This window comes from Cyrtonyx montezumae, unplaced genomic scaffold (assembly GCF_038088225.1).
Source record: "Cyrtonyx montezumae isolate F1298 unplaced genomic scaffold, pur_monq_1.0 scaffold_25, whole genome shotgun sequence".
In the NCBI taxonomy this organism is placed as follows: Eukaryota; Metazoa; Chordata; class Aves; order Galliformes; family Odontophoridae; genus Cyrtonyx; species Cyrtonyx montezumae.
The window spans coordinates 16,384,255-16,408,998 of record NW_027071992.1 but is presented as its reverse complement, the minus strand read 5'-3'; the positions used below and the strand labels follow the sequence as shown (position 1 = coordinate 16,408,998).

Here is a 24,744-nt window from a genome sequence, read left to right as displayed (position 1 = left end):
TTTCAATCCCCTTGCCATGGGCAGAGTCGTCAGCCATTAGACCAGGCTGCCCAGAGCCACATCCAGCCCTGCCTTGAATGCCTTCAGGGATGGGGCATCTGCAGCCTCTCTGGGCAACCTGTTCCTACTGCATTACCACCCTCTGGGTAAAAGACTTCCTCCTGTTTATACGCTCCTTTCAAGTACTGCAAGACCACACTGAGGTCTCCCAGGAGCCTTCTCCAAGCTAAACAAGCCATTCCCTCACCCTTTCCTCACAGGAGAGGTGCTCTAGCTGTCTGATCATCTTAGTAGCCTTCCTCTACTAATCCCAAGAGCTGTGCATCTTTCTTGTGCTGGGGCCTCAGGCCTGGATGCAGTACTCCAGATGGGGCCTCACAAGAGCTGAGTGGAGGGGGACAATCCCCTCCCTCTCCCTGCTGGCCACCCCTTTTTTAATGCAGCCCAGGATATAGATGGCCCTCTGGGCTGCAAGCATGCACTGCTGACTCATGTCCAGCTTCTTGCCCACCAGGACCTCCAAGTCCTCCATAAGACTACTCTCCAGAAGTCCTTCCCCCAATCTGTATAAATACCTGGGACTGCCCCGGCCCAAGTGCAGCACTTTGCACTTGGCCTTCTCAAACCTCATTAGGTTTACACGGGCCCACTTCTCCAGCCTGTCCAGGTCCCTCTGGATGGCTTCCCTTCCCTCCAGTGTATTGGCTGCACCACTCAGCTCGGTGTCATCCACAAACTTGCTGAGGGTGCACACAATTCCATCATCTATTTCATTGAAGATGTTGAAGAGCACCAGTCCCAAGACTGACCCTTGGGGAACACCACATGTGACTGACCTCCACCCACACAAAGAACTGTTGATCACAACCCTTTGGCTGCAACCAGCCAACTAGTTTTTAATCCATCCAACAGTCCATCCTTCAAATCCCTACCTCTCCAATTTAGATAGAAGGACGTGGTGAGGGACCATGAGGGCTTTGCAGAAGTCCAGGTAGATGACATCCATTGCCCTTCCCCTGTCCACCAATGCCAGGGTCAGGCAAGATCTGCCCTTGGTGAAGCCATGCTGGCTGTCTCAGATTACCTCTTTGTCTTGTGTGTGCCTTAACATGGTAACCAGGAGGATCTGCTCCATGACTGTGTCAGGCACAGAGGTGAGGCTCACCGGCCTGTGGTTCTCTGGGTCATCCTTCCTTTCTTGTGAATGGGAGTAATATTTCCCTTTTTCCAGTCATCAGGGATTTCACCTGACAGCCATGTTTTTCAAACGTGATGGAGAACAGCTCGGCAACCACATCATCTCAGGACCCTGGGATGCATATCACCTGGTCCTACTGACTCACATACATTCAGTTTCATGAGGAGGTCTCAGACTTGTTTCACTGTTACAGTGGGATGGAATCCGCTCCTCTCACCCACGCTGGATGTTCAGGGTCCTGGCAGACACGGGGGAGCCTGGCCACCAGTGAAGACTGAGGCAAAGCACCTAATGAGCATCTCAGCTTTTTCCATGCCTGAGGAAGCCAGTTCTCCGTTGTCATTAATCAGAGGGGGAACACTCTCCTTGGCCTGTTTCCTCCTGCCTACGTACCTGTATAGAACCCATTCTTGTTATTTTTCACATCCCTCACCAAGTTCAGCTCTATTTGTGCCTTGGGTTTCCTGATCTTATCTCTGCACATGTGGATGACATCCTTGTATTCTTCCCAGGCTACACAACCCTGCCACTTCCTGTATGTCTCTCTCTTTTCCCTCAGTTTAAGCTGCAGGTCCTTGCTCAGCCATGCCAGTTGCCCACCTCTTCTGCTCGATTTCTTCTGCCAGGGGATGGAGAGCTCTTGTTCTTGCGGAAGTGTGTCCCTGGAGAGGTGCCAGCTCTGTTCTGTTCTGGTATCCTTAAGGACAGTTTCCCAGGAGATCCCGTCCAGCAGTTCCTTGAGCAGCTGGAAGTTTGCTCTCCTGAAGTTCAGGGTCCTGACTCTTACTTTTTGCCAGGCCTGCATTCCTCCAGATCACAAACTCCACCAGGGCACGATCACTACAGCCCAGGCTGCCTCAAATCCTCTCCAATCTTGACCTCTCTAATGCTCTCCTCTGCATTGGTGAGCACCAGGTCCAGTAAGGCTTCACCTCGGGTCAGTCCATCTAGTACTTGGACCAGGAAGTTATCCTCAACAGACTCCAGGAATCTCCTGAATTGTCTGCTATCCACCCTGCCACTATCCCAGCAAATATCCAGGTGGTTGCAATCCCCCCATCAGGACACATCCCACAGTTGAAGCAAGAAGGTCTCATCAACCGGCTCCTCCTGATCAGGTGTCCTGTAATAGACCCCAGCTGCTAGATGTCCTTTACTGGACCAGTCCCTGATTTTAACCCATAAGCTCTCAACCTGGTCATGGTCATTAACCAGACACAACTCTTCACAGTCTATCCACTTCCTAACGTAGTAGACAACTCCCCCTCCCCTCCTACCCTGCCTGTCCCTTCTGAAGAGCCTGTAGCCCTCAATCACAGTATGCCAGTTGTGAGATTTGTCCCACCACGTTTCCATAATAGCAACCAGATCATCATTTTCCAAGCACATCATGGTTCCCTACTCCTCCTGTTTATTTCCCATGCTGTGTGCATTGGTGTAAAGGCACTTCAGCTGGGCTTTCTGGCACACTACCTTTCTAGAGGGCCCCTCAAACCTCCAAAAGAAATCTGAAGTTTTCCACACTGCTTCCTAGAGGGAATTTCCCTGCAATATACTATGACAGCGTCCCCTGTCAACAATCTAGTTGACATCTCTGAACTACTCGCTCCACCCTAGCGAGCTACATTTTCTCCCCTTCCCCTTCCCCCCTTCACCCAAAGTTGCTGTGGCAGCACCAGCCTTTCAGCCACTCATTCAAGGCCTGAGTTTTCCTAGACTGCTCTGTATCCCTCAGCACCCCAGAAGGGGAGAGAGGAAAATAATTACTTGTGCTCCCACTCCCTCAATCAACCTCCCTAAACCCCTGAAATTTCTTTTGATAGTTGACAGGCTTCCCTGAGTGATTTCATCACTGCCTGCCTGAAACTATGAATAACAGATAATAATCAGAGGAACAAACCAGACCTGGGAGTCTCATGGCACAGAGATGCCCCCCACACCATAGTCCTCCTCTTAGGCAGATCCTCCCTCACCTCCCCACTCACCTCCTCTTCAGTTTCCAGCATCCCGTACCTATTGCTTAGGGGGGACCTGGGAAGCACGGTAGGCAGGCAGGGGGTTAGCCCTTGACATGGAGCCAGGACTTTCTTACAACCCTCCTCATGTGTCAGATCTGTCCAACTGTGACAGGGCAGGGGGTCCACCACTTTTCAGGGGGTATCTCCCTGGCACCCTTCCCTGTGCCCTGCCAGCAAGTCACACCAGCAGTCAATCTCCTGCTCGCATTCTCTAATGGTTCTCAGTCTCTCCACCTCCTCCCTGAGCTCCACCAATCTGAGCTGCACTTCCACCTGCTCACACCTCATGCGGGTGGAATCTTGGCCATTCTCCCCCAGCTCAGGCACTCCCTGCAGCCAGAGACCTGAACTGTCACATTTCTGGGCAGGCCTTCTGCCTGGGTCGCCACTTTCTTCTTGTAGCAAGCCTGCTGTCTGGAAGAGACCATGGTTAAACTTACAGTCTGAGACTACCAGCAAGATGTCTGGTCTGCTGAGCAAAGAGGGACAGCATTTATACACCCTGCTGCTTGACCCACCCCCACTCCTGCTGCTGCAGTACTGTATGGACAGTGTGGGCTGTGCTCACGCTGACTTCCCCTCCCTGTTGTCAGTGGGCAGCAACACCCTTTTCTCAACTGATGTGTTACGTGCAGCTCCCTAGGGCTGATTATAGCCTAGCAGCCTGGTTAAGGTCAAAGTCAAGGGGTGGGCAGTGCCATTTTGACCCCTGCTGGCTCAGCAGCCCACCCACAAGCTGCCAGCCTCAGCACAGGCGCAGTGCTTTGCTGGCTTCTAAAGAAGCCTTAAGAAGAGGTTTTTGGTCAGCCTCTTTTGCTTTAGATCCTTTGCCCAATGCAGTCTTAACCTGCCTTGAAGCTGGTCTCTGCAGCAGTTCATAGCTAAGAAACAGATTAAGGCAATTATTTTGATCACATGCACATTTTGACTATTTCGTGCTGTGTGACACAGAACTTGACCTGAGACTTAATCTTGCTAGTTCTGATTGCTGCTTGTTCTCTCTGTGATGCTGTTTTGGGTGCTTATTCTCCCAGAATGCAATGACTTAAAGAGAAAACACTCTTTAGGGAGAAAACATTCCTCAGGTGCATCGGCAAGTGGGGACAAAATTTGTCCTTAACTTCTACCCTGCTGCCAGCACCACCCACTGGGCTAAGTGCTGCACACAGACCTACCTGCTGGGGTCCCATCTGGCTCTGCAAGCCTCTGGAGTGTGTCAGATTGGAGGCAGCAGGACTGGAGGTGCATGAGGGGAACATGAGTGTGTGTAATGAGCTGCATGCATATGTCAGGGCTTCTCTTCATTTTCTAAGTCCTGCTGAGTATTGGCTGCTTACTACGGATGACCATGCTTGAAAGTATCTGGGGGAGGGGAATATCATTCTTAACTTTGAGAACACCTGTGCTCCCACCTCTAAAGGTGTCAAGCATAATCGTGTCTTAATCATGATAAATAACAGACTATCACTTGCTACTGTAAGTAAATTCAGCAGAAGTCCAACAAGATGTTAAGGAATGCAGCTGTGACTTGTGTGACAGATAGTGCTGATCCTTCTCATGTCTAATGGGCCATCAAGCTGAGGAATTGGTGGCAGCATTTGGGAGTGGAGGATCTTTGATCATATTAGCTGCCCTTCTCAGTGTCTCCCTTGAGTCTGCTGTGCCCTTTGAGGTGTCCAGCACACAGTGTATATCATAGCACATGCACTCAGCACGGTGTTCAGGGTGCTGGTACTTCCATGTCTTGTGGAGGCGATGCCCTGCCTTGCTGTTGTTTGCTATCTGAGGATGCCAGTTCCTGCTGGCTTTTTCAGCTGCCTTAATGCACACTGAGCTGACTGCAGAAACCATCCAGAGCTAACATTACTGTCAGTAAAGCCAAAGTCAGGACTGGAAGATAAGAATGTACTACACCTAACCTCTGATAATGGCTCTGGCAAAATGATTGAATCTAGGTGCTAACTCCTTTCCTACCTGGGCCTTCCCCAGGCTGTGCTCACTGCAGTAAAGCCACTGCTGGAGCTGATATCGTTCACATCCTGCCTGCTAGGAATCGAGGGCTTCTAGATAAATCCTTGAGATGAAGTGGAAGATTCTTCTGCTCATTGTTCCAGACTGGCCAAGCAGTTCTTTCCAGGGCTGTCATTCTCTTCTAGTGAATTATATATTTTGGAAAACAATCTTCAGAAGATTCCTGGTAGCTGTGCTGAGCAGGCTGGCCAGACATAAGTGCTTAGTTTCAAAACCTTTCAAGGAGCAGAGCATCCAAATGGCTGAGCATTTCCTGGAATTGTGTCCCAGTTAGGATCTTCTGGATGTACTCTGAGTGCACCTCTAAATCACTGTGAGTACAGTGGGGGCTGAGTCTCCTTCATCGAGTTCTGCAGAGCAGCTGCTGTGTTCTGCTGTATTTCAGGACATTTTACTCATCTCTGTGCTCTCCTTCCCTGGGTGAGAGGTGGTGCTTACAGAGCAGCGTGCCCAGTTAGCTGTGTGCTGTGGACAGAAATCCAGGAGAGTTCTGTGCCATGGTTATGCAACTGGCTGGTGGTGGTGTTGCTGAGGTGTTGCAGCTGAATCCAGCTGAGTGCTTGGCAGTTTGCCTGGGTGTTAAAAAAACCCCACAACATCTGCATTGCCTTCCCACCGCTGCGCTTGCTGTCACAGCAAGCTGTGAAGGTGCATGTGTGGAGCAGAGGTGATGCCTGGCTCCAACCTCTGAGCAGGGCAGGGAGGCCTGGCTGCAGGGCTCTGCGTCACAGCGGGATGGGAAGAAGATTCTGCTGGGAAGCTGAATGTCACCGGGAGCAGCTTCTAGCCCCACACCATCCTCTGGCAGTTGGATGGGCTGAAATCTGGCCCAGTCCGAGCTCAGCTGGCCACCTTCATCACAGACACGTGAACGGAAGAGATGGGCTAGGTGCCAGCGTGTGCTTGCCTTTGTGCTCCCTCTCCACACTTGTTCTTTTCTGGCCAGAGCATGAGCTCTTAGGTCAGATGGCAAAGGAAAAGCCTCGGCAGTTTGGCCTGTGGGAACCCTCGGGCTTGGCAGCTCAAGTCCCTGAGTACTCACTTTCCCTTCAGCTGTTGTTCACTTATCCTTAGGTTGGGTCTGGACTTCAAGCAGTACATTTTGATGCTTTTCTGGTGGCATCACCCTGAGAAGTTGGCAGCACCCAGAATCCATGAGTGCTTTTGCTCTGACCCTGCTGTTGTGGTTGCCTTTTTCAGGACTATCTTACTGAGTGTAATCTCTTTGCTTAATGAGCCCAACACATTCTCTCCTGCCAATGTGGATGCATCAGTCATGTTCAGAAAATGGAGGGACAGTAAAGGAAAAGACAAGGAGTATGCTGAAATCATAAGGTAAGCTGTGCTGCTTGTGATGCTGTGCTCCTTCCTCCCTGCTCCTAGTCCTATAGAGCAGACTGCTTGCAGAACTTGCTGAGACCAACTCCTGTCTGTGGCTGCTGCTTTAGAAGTGAATTCTAGAATTCATTTCTAAAGATTTTCTAAATTTAATAGAAATGAATTAGAATCCAAGCCCAGTTTTACATACTCTGTAGGCTTTTTGCCATAGAATAGGTGCAGACTTCTGGAGCAGAAATACCACTCTGATCTGTCTTTAAATTGTTCCTTTTTCACATCGGTCTGGCTTGATGCACTGCAAAACCTATTGGTGGCCAGTAAAGCCCAGTCAGAAGGTCCGTGCTTGCCTTTGAGTGCTGCCTGCCTTGCTTGGGATGCGATTGAAACCAAGTGCATCCTACTAATTCTGTGCTTAACGCACTCGTGAATCATAATCTTGTCCTCCAATTTGAAGGAATATCAGCAAGATTCAGCAACTGTTAGCAAAGCTTGCAGATTGTTTGGCTTGAAGCATTGTCCTGTGCTCAGAAGTTGGTGGTTCTGCTGGCCTGAGCTGAGCGAGGAGGTGGGCCAGCAGAACTAGGAGTACTCCAGGAGCAGACAGGAGGGGGCAGCCTGAGCCCTGACCTCTGACCCTCTGGGCTGGTAGAGCACCCCGATACCGGGGTGCATCCACACTCCTCCTGCTCTCAGTGTGTTGTGAATGCAGAGAGAAGCCATACACTTTTGGAAATCCCAGCTGTGAGCATGCTGAGATGGTCTTCCATGGTGGAGAAGGCTGTGTGCAGCCTCACGGAGTCCCACCAAGGTAGGGGATGCCACGACAGCTCTTGTGCAGCAAGGCAGTCAGCGTGAGGAGACTTGCTCTGAACTCTGGCACGGCCTTAACACAGCGTCTGTCAGATCAACTGATGTTATGTTGATGGAAGGTGCGTGCCACAGACAGCCTTGGAGTGCTTGCAGACACAGGGCTCTGGGGACTGAAGCTGCTGCTGCTGGCAGTGCCGTAGCTGGCTGCGGGATGGAGGTGGAGAGCCCTGTGCCTGCTCACCATGCTGTGTCCTCCCCAGGAAACAGGTGTTGGCCACCAAAGCTGAGGCGGAGAAGGATGGCGTGAAGGTCCCCACTACGCTGGCAGAGTACTGCATCAAAACTAAAGTGCCTTCCAATGACAACAGTTCGGATTTGCTTTATGACGACTTGTATGACGACGACATTGATGACGAAGATGAGGAGGAGGAGGACGCCGACTGTTATGACGATGATGATTCTGGCAACGAGGAGTCGTGACCTGCTCCCTCTGTGCCCCTGTACTGCCCTGCCAACTCAGGCCAGAAGGGAGCAGCGGTAACCTAGCAGCAGTCCAGCAAAAAAGTTGTATGGGGGGTTGAATTGAGAAACTTTTGTCTCCTCCTGTCTCCTGTTGTATGGATCTGTTTGCTCCTTTTTTATGGACCTCTTAGAGACCCTCCACAGAATGTCTGAATTCTTGCATTCTTAACCCTTTCATCACTGTGTTACAATTTCTTTTTGAAAAAGGAAGTCCCCTTTTCACTTCTCCACAAAACACTCACAGCGAAAAAGTTTTGCTCACGTTTAGGTTCTTGAATTCCATACAGTCTTGCATTGAGGTGTTTAATGTATTTAAAGCTGGAACAGACAAATTGGAAGCTGTGTTCTTGGGAGCTCAAGTGCTGCATTTACTGGGAAGAAAAAAATCCACACAAAGCAAATTGCCAAGGTTTAGCTGCTCCATTTACAATAATAGCGTGTGTACATTCGTTTAGCCTTGTGGTGGTGGCTTTTCCTTTATGAGGTGGGGGGCGGAGAGTGTAAAGCTGCTGTGTGTTGAGCTTGATGAGATGTTACTGAAAGGTACAGTATTCCTTTTCAGCCTGCTCATGATACGACAGGTAGCTTGTGGTGTGAACCCTAAGATAAACACTTAACACTTCACATCTGTACAGCTGAGCTATGGGTTGCTATTTACTTCTTGTTTCCAGATTAAGTCAGGGTTAAAAGGAAAGCCACGCTGCTGCCAGAAACTGCAGCCAGTGCTTATCCCGAAACTGCCTTTGGCAGGGAGAGAGGCTGAAGGCCACCTGTCCCAGTGCTCGCTTGCAGCCCCGCTTCCAGCAACCCGAATCCCACGCTTTTCCCTCTCGCTTGTGTAGAGCAATGCTGTGCTGCTGTGGGCTCCGGGGGCAGGCAGAAGGGAAGGCTCCTGCATGTCCTTGTGAGCTGTCAGTCCAGCTTGCAGCCCTCTTGGGCAGGGGATCCTACACACTTGTTTCTGCAGCACCCTCGTGTTTGGTCCTTCCACGCCTCACCCCCTTTGCCACGTGCTCTCGTTTGGCTGCGGTGCATTGGCTTCACGCCGGTGGTGTTCAGCTTCCCTCCCCGCCTTCCCGGGGCTGCTGAGACGCTGCCCTCCCCGCAGCAGGGCAGGCCCCGTCAGCCGCGTCGGCCGCGCCCTTTATCTGCTGCGGGGTTGTCGGTACGGCGCCGGCGGTGCGAGCGGAGCCCGCTCCTGGCTCTGCACCCCAGGGGCAGGCAGAGGGCAGCGGCTGCAGAGCTCTGCTGCCGCTGGGGAGTGCTGGAGGCCGAGGGCAGCCCGGCCCTGCGCTGCTCGCCCCGCGCCCGCGCCGGCAGTGGCTGCTGTCCCACCCGCGGACACGGGGCCGACCCGGCGAGAAATGAGGATACTGCATCTTTCAGGAGCTCCCCTGTACTTTTGACCGTCTTCACTGTATACTCTCCAGTGACTTGTAATTTCAAGCTTGAGTGTTGTAAGATGCGTTACCGTGATTCTTCTGTTACCCTTTTTTAAAGACAAAAAAAAAAAAAAAAAAAAAAAAAAAAGGAAAAAAAAAAAAAAGAATACGACAAACCTATTTTGAGAGCTCCTGCATTAACCAGAGCAATCCCTCTTCCTGCTGTCCCCTGCAGTGTTGTTGCTCGTTGACTTGCTGGTTCCCTTTTTTAGAGATACAAACCTGAGGATGAGGTTTCTTTTGAAGCTATTTAAGAGATTGAGAAATGTTTGTTTACCTGAGCTGTACTCTGGTTTTTCTTACCCCCTCTCCCCGTTTCAGCCCACGGTAGCGTCGACGTTTGCACCCACAGCCCCTTCAGATGCAGTTTTCACCCATTCTGAAACCAGCAGGGTACACGAGGGTTCTGAGTAGTTTTCTTAGCTGAAATCCCAGATGTTTTCCTTTTTTTTTTTCTTTTTTTTTTTTTCCTTCGATATAATTTACCAGAGAGAATTAACTGATGCATTTTTTGTGTTGTCTTCCCCTTCAGTAGTTATATTTTGTCTTTTCTGCACATCTGTCTACTAATAAAAAATGTGAAATGAAAAGCAGCCCTTGTAGTGTCACGTCACTGTTCCTCGGGGCTGTTCTGTGGGCGTGGGTTTACTTAAAGCTTTGAGGCACCGCCACTGCGCTCTGCATTGTGCTGCAGTGCTGGGCTGTGGATGTGCAGGAGTTCTGGGCTCCTGTGCAGCGCGTGGTGATAGGATGAGGGGAAACGGACACAAACTGAAGCATGGGGAGAGGTGGTGGTGGAGTCTCCTTCTCTGGAGATGTGCCAGACCCGCATCGATGAATGTCGGTGGGTGGTAATCTTTTACCTAGGCAGGCTGAGCAGTGTGCCCAGGTGAACCTCCTGAGGGCCAACAAGTCCGAGTGCAAGGTGTTGCAACCCCCAGTGCCAGTAGGAGCCGGGGATGTAGGGACAGAGCACGGCCCTGCTGGAAAGGACCTGGGGGTAGTGGTGGATGGCAGCTGGGCGTGAGCCAGCAGTGTGCCCTCGCGGCCCAGCCAGCCAGCCGGATCCTGGGCTGCATCCAAAGCAGCGCGGCCAGCAGGGAGAGGGAGGGGATCCTCCTCGCCCTCTCTGCTGCAGGCACTCATCAGGGCTCAGAGGGCTGGTGGCAGATGCTGCACCCCGGCCCTGCTGCAATGACAGCCTTAGTTCAGAACCCACCCTGCTGAGAAAATGCACATAGACAGCAGTGATATGATCAGAACTTTATTAGGTGGAAGAAAGGCTAGGAAAAAAATGAAAACTCCTAAACCATCCACTGCACCGTGCACAACCACAGGACCAGGAGATGCCGTCCTGGACTTAGTTTAGAAGACGTGGGGAGGGACAGTGAAGGTCCATCCAGCAGCTCTGGTGCTCCTGGGCAGGGGGGCTCAGGTCAAAAGGAGGAAGAGACACAGTTCAGACTTTTACTTAAGAAACTGCTACATTGTTTCTCAGTGATAATGCGAAGGAGGTTCCAGGACAGGAGGAGCCACCAGAAGTCTCTTGCTCAAGTTAGGAAAACAAAACAAAACAAAACAAAACAAAACAGGGGGGGGGGGGGAAGATATTAAGGGAAAAAAAAAAACCCTCATCTTCTTTACTTATTTTATTTATTTAAAAATTGAAAAAGGAGGTGAGGGCAGAGTGCCTGGGCTCAGCAGCACTGTGCTCACCGTGGCCACCACAGGAGGGAGGAGGGAGACAAAAAAAAGGGGAAGGCCCACAGAACATCATCTTTTTTTGTTTTGTTTTGTTTGAAAGTAACAGCTATACGGGGAAATGGAGGCAAATCTCAAACCCGCAGGTCGGGTGTTGTTTTAAGGAGCCAGGCCTCTTTACTTGCCCGAATTTAGAACTGCATTGAACAAATGGGCTCTCATCAGCTCCATTAAGAATGGTGCAGTTTTGTACTGGACAGAGATGAAAAGCCCACAGAGCTCAAAAAACAAGGAAGGATGCCCTGGTACAGATGGGAAATGGATAATTAAGTTTTCCTACAAAAAATAAAACAGGCTGCAAGATTCAGAAAACCACATTTAGGCTCTATTACATTTACAAATACATACATAAATATATTACATACAACAGCAACTCAAAGAGGAAGCGGGCAAGTCACACAGAGGATGATGGCTGCAGTTCTCCCCGCACAGACATTTGGCTGAGCAGATACTTCTCATAAATCCAGGAACGGGCTTCAGCTTTTCTTTTTTTTCTTTTTCTTTTTCTTTTTCTTTTTCTTTTTCTTTTTCTTTTTCTTTTTCTTTTTCTTTTTCTTTTTCTTTTTCTTCTTTGCTTCATTTTTCTCCTTTCATTCTCTCCCCCCTCCCTGGTTTCGGATTTAGTTTGTCCAGTACGGAGAAGTGCCGTAGGCGGTTTTGGTAGCCTGAGACTTCTGCTGCATGGTGCTGGGCTGGTTGCGCTGCCCAGATCCTCCCTAGAAACAGAAAGGAAGCAACACTGAGGTCACCAAGTGTACCCAGAGAAGGAAAACAGAGCTGCAAAGGGACTGGAGCACAAGTCTGACGGGCTGAGGGAAGCGGGAGCGTTCAGTCTGGAGAAGAGGAGACTCAGGGGAGAGAGACTGCTCTCTTCAGCTCCCTGAAAGGAGGCTGTGGGGGCAGGGGTTGGCCTCTTGTCCCAGGCACCACTGACAGGATGAGGGGTGATGGCCTCAAGAGGCTCCAGGGCGTGGTTCAGGTTGGGTATCAGGAAGCACTCCAGAAAGTGTGGTAATGCACTGGCACGAAGCGTGGTGGCGTCACCACCCCTGGAGGTGCTCATGAAACATGCAGCTGTGGCACTGCTGGCTGATGGGGATGGGCTGGGGTTGGATCTTCATGGTCCTTTCCGACCTCAATGATTCTACAGCATGAGCCACGGGACCCTGGCACCCACAGGCTGCACCTCTCTGTGCTGTGCCTGGACAGACCACCTGCAAGGAGGTCAAGGAACGCTCTCAAGGCGAACGCAGCAGCTGTGGATGCCAGCATTCAGAAGCAGTGGTCACTTCCTCTTTATGGACTCTAAAGCAGAGCATTTCTCCCACCCAGGGAAAATTTACAGTGAGGCAACACTCTGGCTGATGAAACCAAACCAGAAACCAGAGCTGCTGCAAGCAGGCACTTTGCTTTATCCCTCACTTGCAGTGCAAACGCCCACTTCCAGAGAACAGCAGCAGCTGCCTCCACCCCTCTACATCCACATCATAACAACCTCTTCTGGGCAGGACTCACCCCACAGCCCTCCCCAGTCTGCTTAACAGCACACCAAGCCTGAAATCTTGCCAGGGCACCTTCCCAGTGGGCAAAGCAAAACCAGCCAACTCAGAATGAAGCAAAGATCCCACAGCAGGAGGTGGGTGAGCACAACGCGCACTTTGGGAAGGGGCTGGCTCACCTGCCCATCCTGATGAAGATGGTGATGCAGCATCTGGGAGTGAGGCTGCTGATGAGCAGGCAGGATATGGAGAAAAGGGGCTGGAGCATATCCTGGGGCAGCACCAGGGTTCAGCGGCCCAGTAGATCCGAGAGCAGAGGGCAGGCTAAAGGGAGGCGGGGTGCCAGCGTGGAATCCCTGCTCGTCAAACGTCTGCACAAACAGGCAACACAGACACTGTCAGAATGCAGCAGGAGCACACACACACCAGACAAGAGAACACAGATCCCTGCACCTTTCCTACCCCCCTGTGAGCAGGTCAGGCCAAACACCCACAAGCACTTCAGCAGATGAGTTTCAACTGCTGTTCTCACTCTCATTTCTGCTCCAATGCCTGTAACTTTAAAAAATATCCTTATCATTACTGTGTTGTTTTCCCTGACCTCTTTTCATTTAGAGAGACACAGGATGGCAGCAGCTGCATGAAACTGGCTCTTCACATCCTGAGAGGGCTCAGGCTAATCAGGGCAGCCTATCATGAACATTTTCCTCCCCTAGGACAGAGCTCTGCCCCTGATGCTAAGCACACTTCCACGGGTCAGAGCTGTTGTGGTGAGGCCCTGGCACTGCTGCCCAAAGCAGCTGAAGATGCCCCATCTCTGGAGGTACTCAAGGCTGGGATGGATGGGGCCCTAGGCTGCCTGAGCTGGTGGGGAGCAACCAGCCCACAGCAGGGGTTAGGGCTGGGTGGGCTTTGAGGTCCCTTCCAACCCAAAGCCATTTTGTGATCCTGTGATCACAGCCAGGCACATGGTGGGTCCCACTGCCCTGACAGGAGAACAGCTGAGTGCCCCCATCGCGTGCCACAGCTCCTGCAGGCAGTTTCTGTATGCACAGCAAGAGCCCCACAGGTGAGCAGAGTAGTGCTGGCACCACAGGGGTGAGTACGACTGATCAGTCACTGGAGAAAAGCAAACATTCATCCACTCTGGGGGGCTGTTTTTGACTAAAACCAGTGGTGCTACCATGTTCTACCTGCACCCAGGGCACACAGTGTGAGGTCACATGAGACAGAGCAATGAGACTGTGTGCCAGGAAATGATGCTGTAGATGGGAGAGACCCCCCCTCCAGCAGCAAGCAGAGCCAGTCCAAGGAAAGCCAAAGCCCACTGCCTCCAATCAAGCCTGGGACACGTCCCTGTGTGCCAGCATTCCACTGAGCAGCAGGGAGCCACCAGTCTGGCCTTAGGTCCTCACCTGAGTCTTGTTACAGACTGAGCCACTGATATCAGGCACACCTGTGTTACTTGAGGTCACAGAAAAACCTGGAAAACAAAAAGCCACTGACAATGAGAAAGCTAAGCAGCAGCCAGCCTGAACCCTGCGTGCTTGCTTTGCTGTTGGTGCCTTAGCGGAGGCAGCCTCTGCCCCACACACCTCTGCTCTGAACCCACAGGAGTGAGAGGACAGGCATAGTCTGCTCCTGCTGCCAAGCAGGAAACCAGCTCACTGGGATAGGTCATCCTCTACACAAAGATTACAGCTGGGATTCAAATTCACTTCTAGCTGTGCTGAACATTCATTTAGCTCACGAGCTCACGAACGCCAGCTCTCCCCTAGGATTAGGGATGCATTTGGCTCTACCACAGCATTCAGGAGCTTTCCAGTAATGTGCTCAGCAGTGAGCCTCAGCATCTGCTACAGGTTTGTGCCCCTGTCCTCAACACATCAAGCTGAAGGGTGAAGTCTGCAACACTCCTCTGCCCCTTTACAGTTAATATCTTTGACTCAGGCTGGCTTCCACATAGACTAGCTGGTGCAACCGAATGCTCAGAAGCACTCTTTCACCAGCAAGCAGACTCAAAATGGCACTTGTCTGTGGGCTTACAAAGACAGGATCTGATGGCTTCACTTGGATCGGAAGAAAAGCAGTGGTTTCTTCAGCCAATGAACCAGAGGATTTGACCCAGTGGGATGGCACTGCCCTACGCTGCACCCTTCCTAGGAGACAGCTCATTTGCAGACCACTGAGGAGAGCTTTTGGTTGAAGGCCTGCCTACTGACCAGCTGATGTTTCAGGTACATGCAAATGCTTGGTATTTGCTTAAGCCCAAGGATGAACCAGTTAGTGCCAAGCAGTTCTGCGTAAATTTCTCAGGTCTAACCAGCGTGTGCAGAACAAAGCTGTGCACATTCCTTAGCCTTGGCAGTTACAGAGGAAAGATTTCCAGGCATGAAACAATGCAATGAGTTACAGAGCATACAGACAGCAGCTGAAACAACAGCCCAGAGATGTGTGAGCTGCCCTGCTCACTGGACACACAGCTAACTCAGGTGCCTAACAACAAACCCCAAATCCATGTCAGCACTTTGCAGGTGACCATTTCAGCAGCAGCACCAGCTGCCTTGTCTTCAGCAACACAGCACTGCTGCGAGACCACTTCCACCACAGACAACTTTGGCAGGGAAAGCAGCTCACCACTTCTCCCACATGTAACTGAGGGCAAAGCTGTGCATCAGACACACAGACCCTCACGCGAAGTTCAGGCATTGGGTTTAGAAGGAATTCTTGGGCCATTAGAAGAAAAAAGCACTTTGTATACGGGAGATGGAGAAACAGCTTGGGATCTTGACTCTCTTTAAAGCTGGCCACTATGTCGACTGCACAGCACTGGCAATACTGGGAGTTTGCCCTACTAAATCTCACTCAAGAGTAACCTCAAGTCTCATGTGTTACCTTTCCCAGGTCCAGTGCCAGCAGATTTGTTTTGTGCTTGAGATGACCCACTGTAGCCTCCTTTGCTGTAATCTCCAGCTGCCGTTCCCTGCGTTAAGTCATCATAGCCTGCTGGTGTGTACAAGACAACGTGTTACAGTGTGCAAGCAGCTCTGCAGGCACTCCAGTGAAAAGCACAGTGTTGAGCATACCTGCTCCATAGCCGTGCTGCCCGTAGCCACTCGCCTGCTGGAAAGGAGTCGAGGCGGTGTTCAAATTGACTCCGTGCTGCTTCGCTGATGCTGGAGGTACCTGGACAAAGGAGGAAAGGAACAAAGGACACTGTTAGCAGGGAGCAAAAAGCAAACTCTCTCTGCCACCTAGTGGGGAAAGCACCTCCAGCTCACACGGGAAAGGTAATTCGGAGCTGCGAGCACTGGGATCACACGGGAGGTGGCGCTCACGCTTCCAGCAGTAGCTTGCTGCAGCAGATCCAGCAAGCCACAAGCTTCTTGCTACAGCTGCCCCGGTCCTGCATCACACGGCCTTTCTTCCCACTGCAGTGCAATCACATCTCAGAACAGGCTGCACATTTCTTTCATCCGTGTAATAAAACTAACCATAACCAGCAAATCCTTATGCAGAAACCAAAAAAGGAGCAACCAAAATGCTCTCCCAGAATCAAACAACACAGCAACCATGTCCCACATGTGGCTGTTTCATAAAACATAGTCCTATGGTGCACTAAAATAGATCCTCCCAAATATTCTTCTCCCTCCTGAGACTACCAGAGCTGCTCCACAGCTTCATGGGGCATCACTGCCTCTAGAAGATGTCCTAGGCACACTCAGCATGCTGACTCAGCTTTCGGTCTCTGTTTCTCTAGAGACTGAGGGTTTTTAGGAGGATTAAAAATCCATAAACTGCAGCTACCTACTAACTGTAACCTGTGCCCATGACTTCTGGTCTTTCAAATTTCCTCTTCTCTTGGGGAAGGGACAGCAATTATTTTCTAAAGCGTTAACAAAATTTTTGGAGATCCCTTGCAGGATGGGGAAGGTTTTTCTGGGAGGGTAAAACCAGAGGGACACAAAGGGAGAGTTACAGCCAAGGCTGTGACACTTACAAACACGGTTGGCCCATACTGGAACGCACTGGGTACACCTGGAACCCCAGCGTAGTAAGGTAGCCCAGTGTAGCTGTAGCCTGGTGGCAGGGTCGGGTTGAGGAAGGGCTGCTGAGTTGTGTGGTGACTCTGTGTCTGGTTCTGCTGTGGCTGGGCTAGCGTGGTTGCAGGAGCAGGAGAAGCAGAATCCCTACGGCCAAATTTTATTACATCACCTGAAAAAGAAAGAATTGATCAGAAGAATGGTCAAGGCTTTTCCACAAGGATCCTCTATGTACAAAGAAACAACTGGAAAAAAAAAAAAAAAAAAAAAAAAAAGCACACCCTGTGCTTGAAAAGGCTGTGGATTTCCATGGGAAGAACTCCCCTGGTCTCTGCTCCTGACAGCACAGGTACATTGCCTGTCTGTGGTACAGAACTCTGTGTCGTGATTAATTCATCAGTAAAATGCAGACCTACCTATTTCACACACACTGAGAAGACTCATTTCTATCAGACCATTGCAACAAAATATGCTAAAAGCAGAGTATGGTAAATAGCTAAAGTGCATATGGTTGTTGGGTTAAAGTGTGACTCTCCTAGAGGTTAAACTGATTAGCCAAGCTCCATGGGCTGAGAGCAAGTTAGAATTTATAGGCAGTGATGGGCACGGTTTTGTCAATGTCTGCTTATTTGTGAAGCATGACTAGTTAGATATCTGGTTCCTCACACCATCAAAGTTCTGGAGACAGTAGCTGAAGGCCAGGAAAGCAAGGCTTGAATTGCAGACCACCTTATTGAAGAAGCAGGAAGGGAAATTTGGTTATTAACACAAAATCAGTCTGTAAAGAGAAGTGACTATGATGCAGAAAACTTCAAAAAAAAAAAAAAACCCTTTCAATTTTCTGACAGTATTCAGAACAGCCTGTTTATGTGTTTGGTTTTGTAACACATCTGCCTCATAGATGTCTCTTCCTGACTAGTATTCCCTTTCATTGGTTGCCATGAAACATGATACCTGCATTACTGAAATTATAATTCACAAGGCCACAATTTTAAGCTGTAATCAGATGGCAGCGGAAGAAACCACTTGCTGAACACACTGTAATGTAATCTCTGCACACTGATAAAGTAAGAACAAATGTAAAAAGCGAGGAAGGGTTTCTCAGAACAATTCTGAAGACGAAGTCCATTAGAACAGGTAGAGGGCAAGGGAAAGACTCAAAAGACAACTCCTGGTGGGAATACAGAAGTGATAAAGTAGCAATAACTAAGAATAGGGAGCTACTGAGAGGGTTCTGAAAGGGTCTATCCCACTGCCAAAAGAGGAAACCAAGCCAGTGGAATTTCAAGAAGACAGATTAGACTACTGGGTACTTTCCAAGCACCTTTATGTGCATGAGAAGAGCATTAGAATACATTGCCATTCGCATGTATAACAATTTTGCACTTGTTCTCAAACACTATCCAACTTTACCCCAGAAGAGGCCTTGGATGAATTACCAATCAGAACTATGCAGACAAATCCATTTCAAAATTGCAAGTGAGAAGCTTCTTTTTATTTGCCTGCTTTGCATAGGTGGGGTATAATTGCTTACAGAAGGGAAAAACAATTGCTCTTTCAGCAACAGCTGGATGACCTGCATTCAAAAGCCAGCACATCTCACCTTTTCTGTCTTTAAATAGCACTCACCTGAGTATGGGTTGTTAGCAAGGCTCCCATCTCTGCCTGTCAAGGTTGCAGGAGCAGGGAATGTAATTCCATAGTAATCCTTAAAAAGATGCAACATCATTTATTAATAGTTGAAACCATAAAAGATTTGAATACTTCTTAGAAACATAATAATTTAAAAGCAAGAATTAAGAAAAGCTATAAGGTCAGCTTCAGCTCAAGCTTACAACAGAGTTGAAAGGCCCTAGAGAATATGTCTGTAAAGGCACCAAAGTGCAACACTTCTTGCTGAGCATTCACCTCTGCTAAAAGGCAACAAACAAAATCTCATCTCTCTCAACCTTCCGCTCAGAGCTGTCACCTTCCAGCAGGCCTTGAGGTCAGGCCAGAACCATAACTGCAATGTGGATGTAGTCTAACTTAAACAGTCTTGTACCATGCTCCACTCTATAAAAACATCCCCTAGATAAAGACTACAAATGTATAAGAAAAGTGCAGCAGAGCTGAATGAAAGAAAAAGTATTTAAACCATATGTTACATGAGATTTCAGAGTAGTGGTTTCCAAAGTGGAATTCCCCAAGACAATCCCATTTGTTTGTGCTTTCAGTATCTAAAGGGGGGCTGTAAGAAAGAAGGAGACAGACTCTTTAGCAGCGTCTGTTGTGATCGGACAAGGGGGAACAGTTCCAAACTAAAAGAGGGGAAATGTAGTCTGGATATAAAAATACATTTTCTAAGATAAGGGCAGTGTGAAGCACTGGAGCAGGTTGTCCAGAGATGTGGTGGACACCCCGTCCCCAGGGACAGTCAAGGTCAGGCTGGACCAGGCTCTGAGCACCAGATCTAGTTGAGGTGGTTGGACCAGACCTTTAAAGATTCCTTCCAACTCAAGTGCTCTTTGATTCACTCAACTGCTCATAGACTCCATGATGAAACATTCATTGGTACCAATAGTAAAAAATCAGTAACAATAAAGAGGTTGCTCAAATTTTTACTGTTTTTTAACAGATACAGTGCATGGTCAAAAAAGCTGAAATACGGAAACCATGCCTCAGGTCATTCTTCTAGGTCTTATACAAAAAAGTTAGGACAGCCTTCATCTGAGCAGGCCTGCAGTCCAAGATGGCGGGGCACAATAACAAAAGCAAAGCACCATTTCATTTTCAGTTTGGGTGAGGAGTTTAAGAGGAGTTTGCCTTTCCCTCTCTGGGTGAGCTGTGGGGTTAGCACGCTATATGGTGGTTTTACTTCTAATGTTCACTTGATCCTCAGCATTTCTGATTCACACAGAGCTAATGTTTTAACCACTCTCGTACTTGTTTTCATACATTCTCAAACACTGGAAAAGCATCTTTCTTCACAGTTATCTCTGCAAATTCCCTGACATCTCAAATGCTTTCTCAGATTTAACTTTACCTTCTACACTGCTGCACTTCTATGTCACTGCTCCATTTCCAACACACAGTCCTCCACCACTGAACGTGAAATAACTTGGCTAAGATTTAGTATTGCAGGCACTTTCTGTAACTTGAACCCATGTCACATTTCATCATCCTCTCCATCCCAAATAATTCCCATTTTATCAACTCCAGCATCAGGCACTTAGCAAAACACAAGCAAATTCCTATTAAAAATCTTGGAGGTTTAGTAGTGCTCCCTGTCATGAAAATGACATAGAAAGCAGATTTGGAGAACATCATGAAGAGAATTCCGCAATTATGAACTGGAAAAGAACTGCAGAACTGCTAGCATTATTCCTTATGCAAGTTGCACAAAGAATCATGAAAGTCACCTGAGAACAGTCTCTAAGAGTTTCAATGATTCCCACTGCCCCACAGGTGGGGGCAAAGCTGTAATCACTCTATGAGTTCCACAAACCTCTACCTCACACACTTATGCATACATACATGCAAAATGGAAGTCACAGGAAAAGTGCAAGACAGTGAACCATTAAAGAATGGCTTCGACTGAAGGGGACCTGAAGGATCATCCATTTCCACGCCCCTGCCATGGGCTGGTTACCCCCCACCAGCTCAGGATGCCCATGGCTGAACCCAACCCAGCACTCTGTGCCTCCAGGGATGGGGCACCCACAGCTCTCTATGCAGCAGTGCCAATGCTTTATAACGCTTTGAGTAAAAAACTTCTTCCTGCTATCTAACATAAATCTCACCTCATTTAGTTTAGAGCCATTCCCCCTTGTCCTATCGCTATCAGACCACATAAAATGTCAGTCCCCCTCTTGCCTGTAAGCTCCCTTCAAGTCTCCTCTCAGCCTCCTCTCCAGACTGAACAAGCACAGCTCCCTCAGCCTGTAATCACAGGAGAGGTGCACCAGCCCTCTGACCATCTTCATGGCCCTCTTCTGGACCCGCTCCAACAGCTCCACATCCCTCCTGTTCTGAGAGCCCCAGGCCTCGACACAGCACTGCAGATAGGACCTCAGAGGGCAGAACAGAGGGGTACATTCACCTCCCTCACCCCGATGCCATCCCTCTGTTGATGCATTGGGCTTCCAGTCTGCACTGCTGCCTCATGCACAGCTTTTTGTCCATAATGGCCCCCAAGGCCTTCTCTGCAGGGCTGCTCTCACTGTGTTCTTCTCCTGGTCCGTACACATTATTCAGGATTGGATAACACTTTGCACTTGGCCTTGTTGAACATTATTACCTTAATGTCCAACCCCTCTGAAGAAAACTTTGGAGAAGATGCTATGTTCTTAAATTCAATGATTCTAAGAACTCTCTGAGTTGGAAGGGACCCATAAGAACCAAGAAGCCCAACTCTTGCCTCCACACACAGGACCCACCCAAAATCCAAACCCCATGTCTGAGTGCAGTGCCCAACTGTCCCATGCTCACCGCCCTCTGGGGCAGAGCCTTTCCCTAACCCCCTGCCCTCCCCTGGCACAGCTCCATGCCGTGCCCTCGGGCCCTGTGTCTGTCACACAGAGCAGAGCTCAGCGCTGCCCTCCACTCCCTGTGAGAGCTGCAGCCGCCATCAGGCCTCCGCTCAGCTCCTCTGCTCTGCACTCAGCACACCCATGGCCCTCAGCCATACACACCTTGCCCTACAAAGCCTTACCCCCTTCCCAGGGCTGCTCTCCAACCTCTCATCTCCCAGCCAGGACTGCCCTGGGAAGGCCAGGTGCACAACCTGGCAGTTGCTCTTGTTGAGCTTCATGCTATTGGTGAATGTCCAGTTCTCTAGTTTGTTAAGATCCCTCTGCAAGGACACTACCCTTGAAGGAGTTACAGACTTAGTATGACTCAAGAGTCCTATAACCAAGCCACTGATGAATATGTGAAAGAGAACTGGTGCTAAATGGAGATGTGAAGAAACCCACTAGTGACTGGCCACCACGCTGGTAAAACCTCATTTACTACAACCATTTGAACCCAATCTTTAAGCCAATAGTTCACCTACCACACTATATTTTTGTCCATACTTATAGTGGACATTATGTTCAGAAAGATATGCTGTGACAAACAGTATGGAAAGCTTTGTTGAAATCCAGAAAGGTAGCATCAACTGGCTTCCGCTGGTAATCTTGTCCCAAAAGGACATCAAGTTAATTAAACAGGACTTTCTTCTCTTGAATCTCTGTTGGCTGTGACCAGTGACTGCACTGTTTTTAAGGTGTTTTCTAATAACTTAATAATCTTCCCCATAGTTTTACCAGGCACTGAAATGAGACTGACAGGCCTGTAATTACTAGAGTCTTCTTTCTCATTCTTGAAAACTGAAACAACATTTGCCAGACATCATTTGACTGAGACCTCTCCAGATTCCTAACATCATGGAAAAATAATTGAGAGAGGTCTCATGAAAACATCAGCCAGCTCTGAGTACCCTGAAATCACAGAATCCATAGTCAGAAGGAACCTTTAAAGGTCACCTATTCCAACTCCCCTGCAGTGAGCAGTGACATGCACAGTTAAATCAGGTTGCCCAGGGCTTGATCCAGCCTAGCCCTGAAAGTCTCCAGGGATGGGGACATCTCTAGGTAACCTGCTTTAGTGTCTCACCACACCCACTGTAAAAGACTCTTTCCTTATATCCAACCAAAATCTACCTTCTACATGGAATGAACCCCTTCAGGCTCCATAGACTCATATGTATCCAGCTGGAGCAGAAAATCCCACATAAGTTGGATCTTCCATCCTGGGACTCTGGGGGTCTCAGGCCCCATCATCAGTGTTGAAGATGAGGTGAAGAAGTTATTAATCATCTCTGCTTTGTCTGTGTCCATGCCTGTGATGTGATCATCCACATCAAGTAACAGACCTATGTTATCTTGAGTACTTACTATGCTGTTAACATAATTTTAAAACATACTGCAAACAACACAGATCTATCATGATGTACAGAAGGTGCAATGGGAGAACACATCCAAAGTTAAGAAGAAGGTATCAGGAATACCTCCTGATATCAAGTGTGAGAGAAAAAGACTGAAAAACAAGAAGTGGTCTACATTACAGATTAAAACTTATTCAACTACCATATCGAGTACCACACACATCAAAGTTTTCAATCCCACCACCACTTCTACCACACTGTCAGGCTACAGCAGAGCTGCAGAAGATGTTAAGCAGATGAGATTATATAATCCAGTAACACACCATCAGAATTTATCGTACTAACATGCACATTAAGAAGTTGAGTTGAATAATAAAAAAAAAAAAAAAAAAGTATGACCCCCCCCAAAAATAAGGGAACTCCAAATCTGACTACATCAGTGCCTCTCACTGCTGGAAATATCCCAGACATGGTGACGTCTGAATTTGGACCTCTGCCCATTTTCACTTTCAATATGCAAACTAACTGGCCGTCTTGAACATCAGTGTTCCCTCTTGGAGAATATGCTGTCTGTTGTAGTAAGGAGTAGTAGGAATTTCCCCAGTAAATGCAAAACATTAATATATATATGTAAATAGTAACAACAAGAATGAACACAGGAACAATTCATGACAAAACCTTCCCAATAATCAGATGTGTACATTAAAGAGAAATAACTTGGACAGAGGAAATGGGTTAAAGACATCAGATTTGGGTAGGCAGGGAAGTCCTCAAATAAAACTTAGAACATGACAATCCATGAAAGCAACAAACACCAGAATTCCAAAACACAAAGCACAGTTGCCGCAAAAGCATGTGCCCCAGCACCTTTACAACCCACACTTAATCACAACAGCCTGGCAGCAAGCCTGACCACAAGTAGGCACACTAACAGCAATGCTAGACTGCTTCTGCTTCCAGTGCAGCCACCACGTGGTCTCACCTTGCCAGACTCAAGAGAAGCCTAAAGGAAAAGAAGCAAATAGAAAGCAAAACTAAAAATGGAAACAGAGAAATTCTCTCTAGATAATGATGAAAAGAAACATGCAGCACCACATAAGGCTGGCCTCAGAGCAACAGCCCAAACATAATCATGAAGATTCACCAGGCTGCTGCCCGGCACAACACAAGTCCCACTAAGGCTATGCCTGCAAACCCTCAGTCCCAATGGATGTACAGCATCCTACTACTCTTGCTCCTTCTACCAGCTCTCACCACTGCCTTCTCCTGCAACCACCTTCGCCACCAGGATGCCAACTTCTCTTGGAAAAGCCTTCAGCTTCTTCAACATATGGCTCCACCCCCACCACAGCCTTGTCCACAACAAGATGTGACTTTCCCATTTCCAGAAACACTCCTAGAAAGAGTCGACAAGAAGCAAGCTGCCATCATCACCCTCCGCATCCTCCAGCACCTCCTCAGTATACTCAGCAGCCCCGACACTCCAACACACTGGATAGACCGCGCACGCCACAGCCTTCTCAACCAGATCCACCATTACATCCATCACCTTGAGCAATGCTTGGCAGACCAAGGCACACGCTCCCAGAGGAGAGGGCCTCACAATTCTCATCTGAGCATCAACAGATACTTCAGACACATCCACAACTTCCTCCAGCACCACAACTACAGTGCTTGCTCCTGGGACCACATCCGCCTTCAGGCTCGTGACTGCTTCCGACATGTGGACACATTAATACAGCAGATGAAAAGTCGAGCTCCTCTCACAGTCTCCTCCAAACCCCTCAGCATCCAATGACTGTCCCCAGCCAACAGCAATGGCCACACAGCAAGAGGCAACAGCTGCAGCTTGGGCTGGGTCAGCCCAGCACCGCTTGCTCAGCCTTCCTCAACCCAAGGGCAATGGTGACAGGGAGATGGGCATGACTGAGCCCAGGCCAGTGGCAATACATTAAAAGTCCTGAGCCTGGCCATGGCACAGCCCATCCTGCCACACCACCTGGCCCACACCACAGCACAGACTTGTCTGGAAGGAAAGGAGGAAGGTAATGACATGTTGCACACCTGGGAGTCAACGGGGATAGGATCAGCATTTATTTCCGAGGCTGTCTTATAGACAACCTCCCCTGATGGAAAGGGGAAGGTCTCAATGGACACTATTGGACTTGCGCACG

At 49.0% G+C, this 24,744-nt stretch overlaps 3 protein-coding genes across 5 annotated transcripts in view; 2 read left to right on the top strand and 1 right to left on the bottom strand.

Annotated features, from left to right (window-relative positions):
* The window catches only part of UBE2R2 (ubiquitin conjugating enzyme E2 R2), a 53,594-nt gene extending 44,598 nt beyond the window's left edge, over positions 1-8,996 (top strand). Inside the window, exons 5-6 of the mRNA XM_065740118.1 lie at positions 6,448-6,582; positions 7,656-8,996. Of these exons, the coding sequence (XP_065596190.1) occupies positions 6,448-6,582; positions 7,656-7,875 (355 nt within the window). The 3' untranslated portion in view covers positions 7,876-8,996. The remainder of the gene's footprint in view (positions 1-6,447; positions 6,583-7,655) is intronic.
* Positions 8,997-11,671: 2,675 nt separating this feature from the next.
* UBAP2 (ubiquitin associated protein 2) overlaps positions 11,672-24,744 on the bottom strand; it is a 112,329-nt gene continuing 99,256 nt past the window's right edge. For 2 of the 3 annotated variants that reach the window (XM_065740099.1, XM_065740100.1), the window contains exons 22-28: positions 18,292-18,370; positions 16,620-16,834; positions 15,706-15,805; positions 15,515-15,622; positions 14,035-14,102; positions 12,799-12,990; positions 11,672-11,836 (exon numbers count right to left, since the gene is read on the bottom strand). In XM_065740099.1, the coding sequence (XP_065596171.1) occupies positions 11,741-11,836; positions 12,799-12,990; positions 14,035-14,102; positions 15,515-15,622; positions 15,706-15,805; positions 16,620-16,834; positions 18,292-18,370 (858 nt within the window). In that variant the 3' untranslated portion in view covers positions 11,672-11,740. The remainder of the gene's footprint in view (positions 11,837-12,798; positions 12,991-14,034; positions 14,103-15,514; positions 15,623-15,705; positions 15,806-16,619; positions 16,835-18,291; positions 18,371-24,744) is intronic. The other variant, XM_065740101.1, reaches the window with a different exon arrangement.
* LOC136050896 (interferon type B-like) lies at positions 23,453-24,368 on the top strand. Its single transcript, XM_065740094.1, has one exon. The coding sequence runs from the start codon at positions 23,703-23,705 to the stop codon at positions 24,366-24,368; it is 666 nt and encodes a 221-aa protein (XP_065596166.1). The 5' UTR covers positions 23,453-23,702.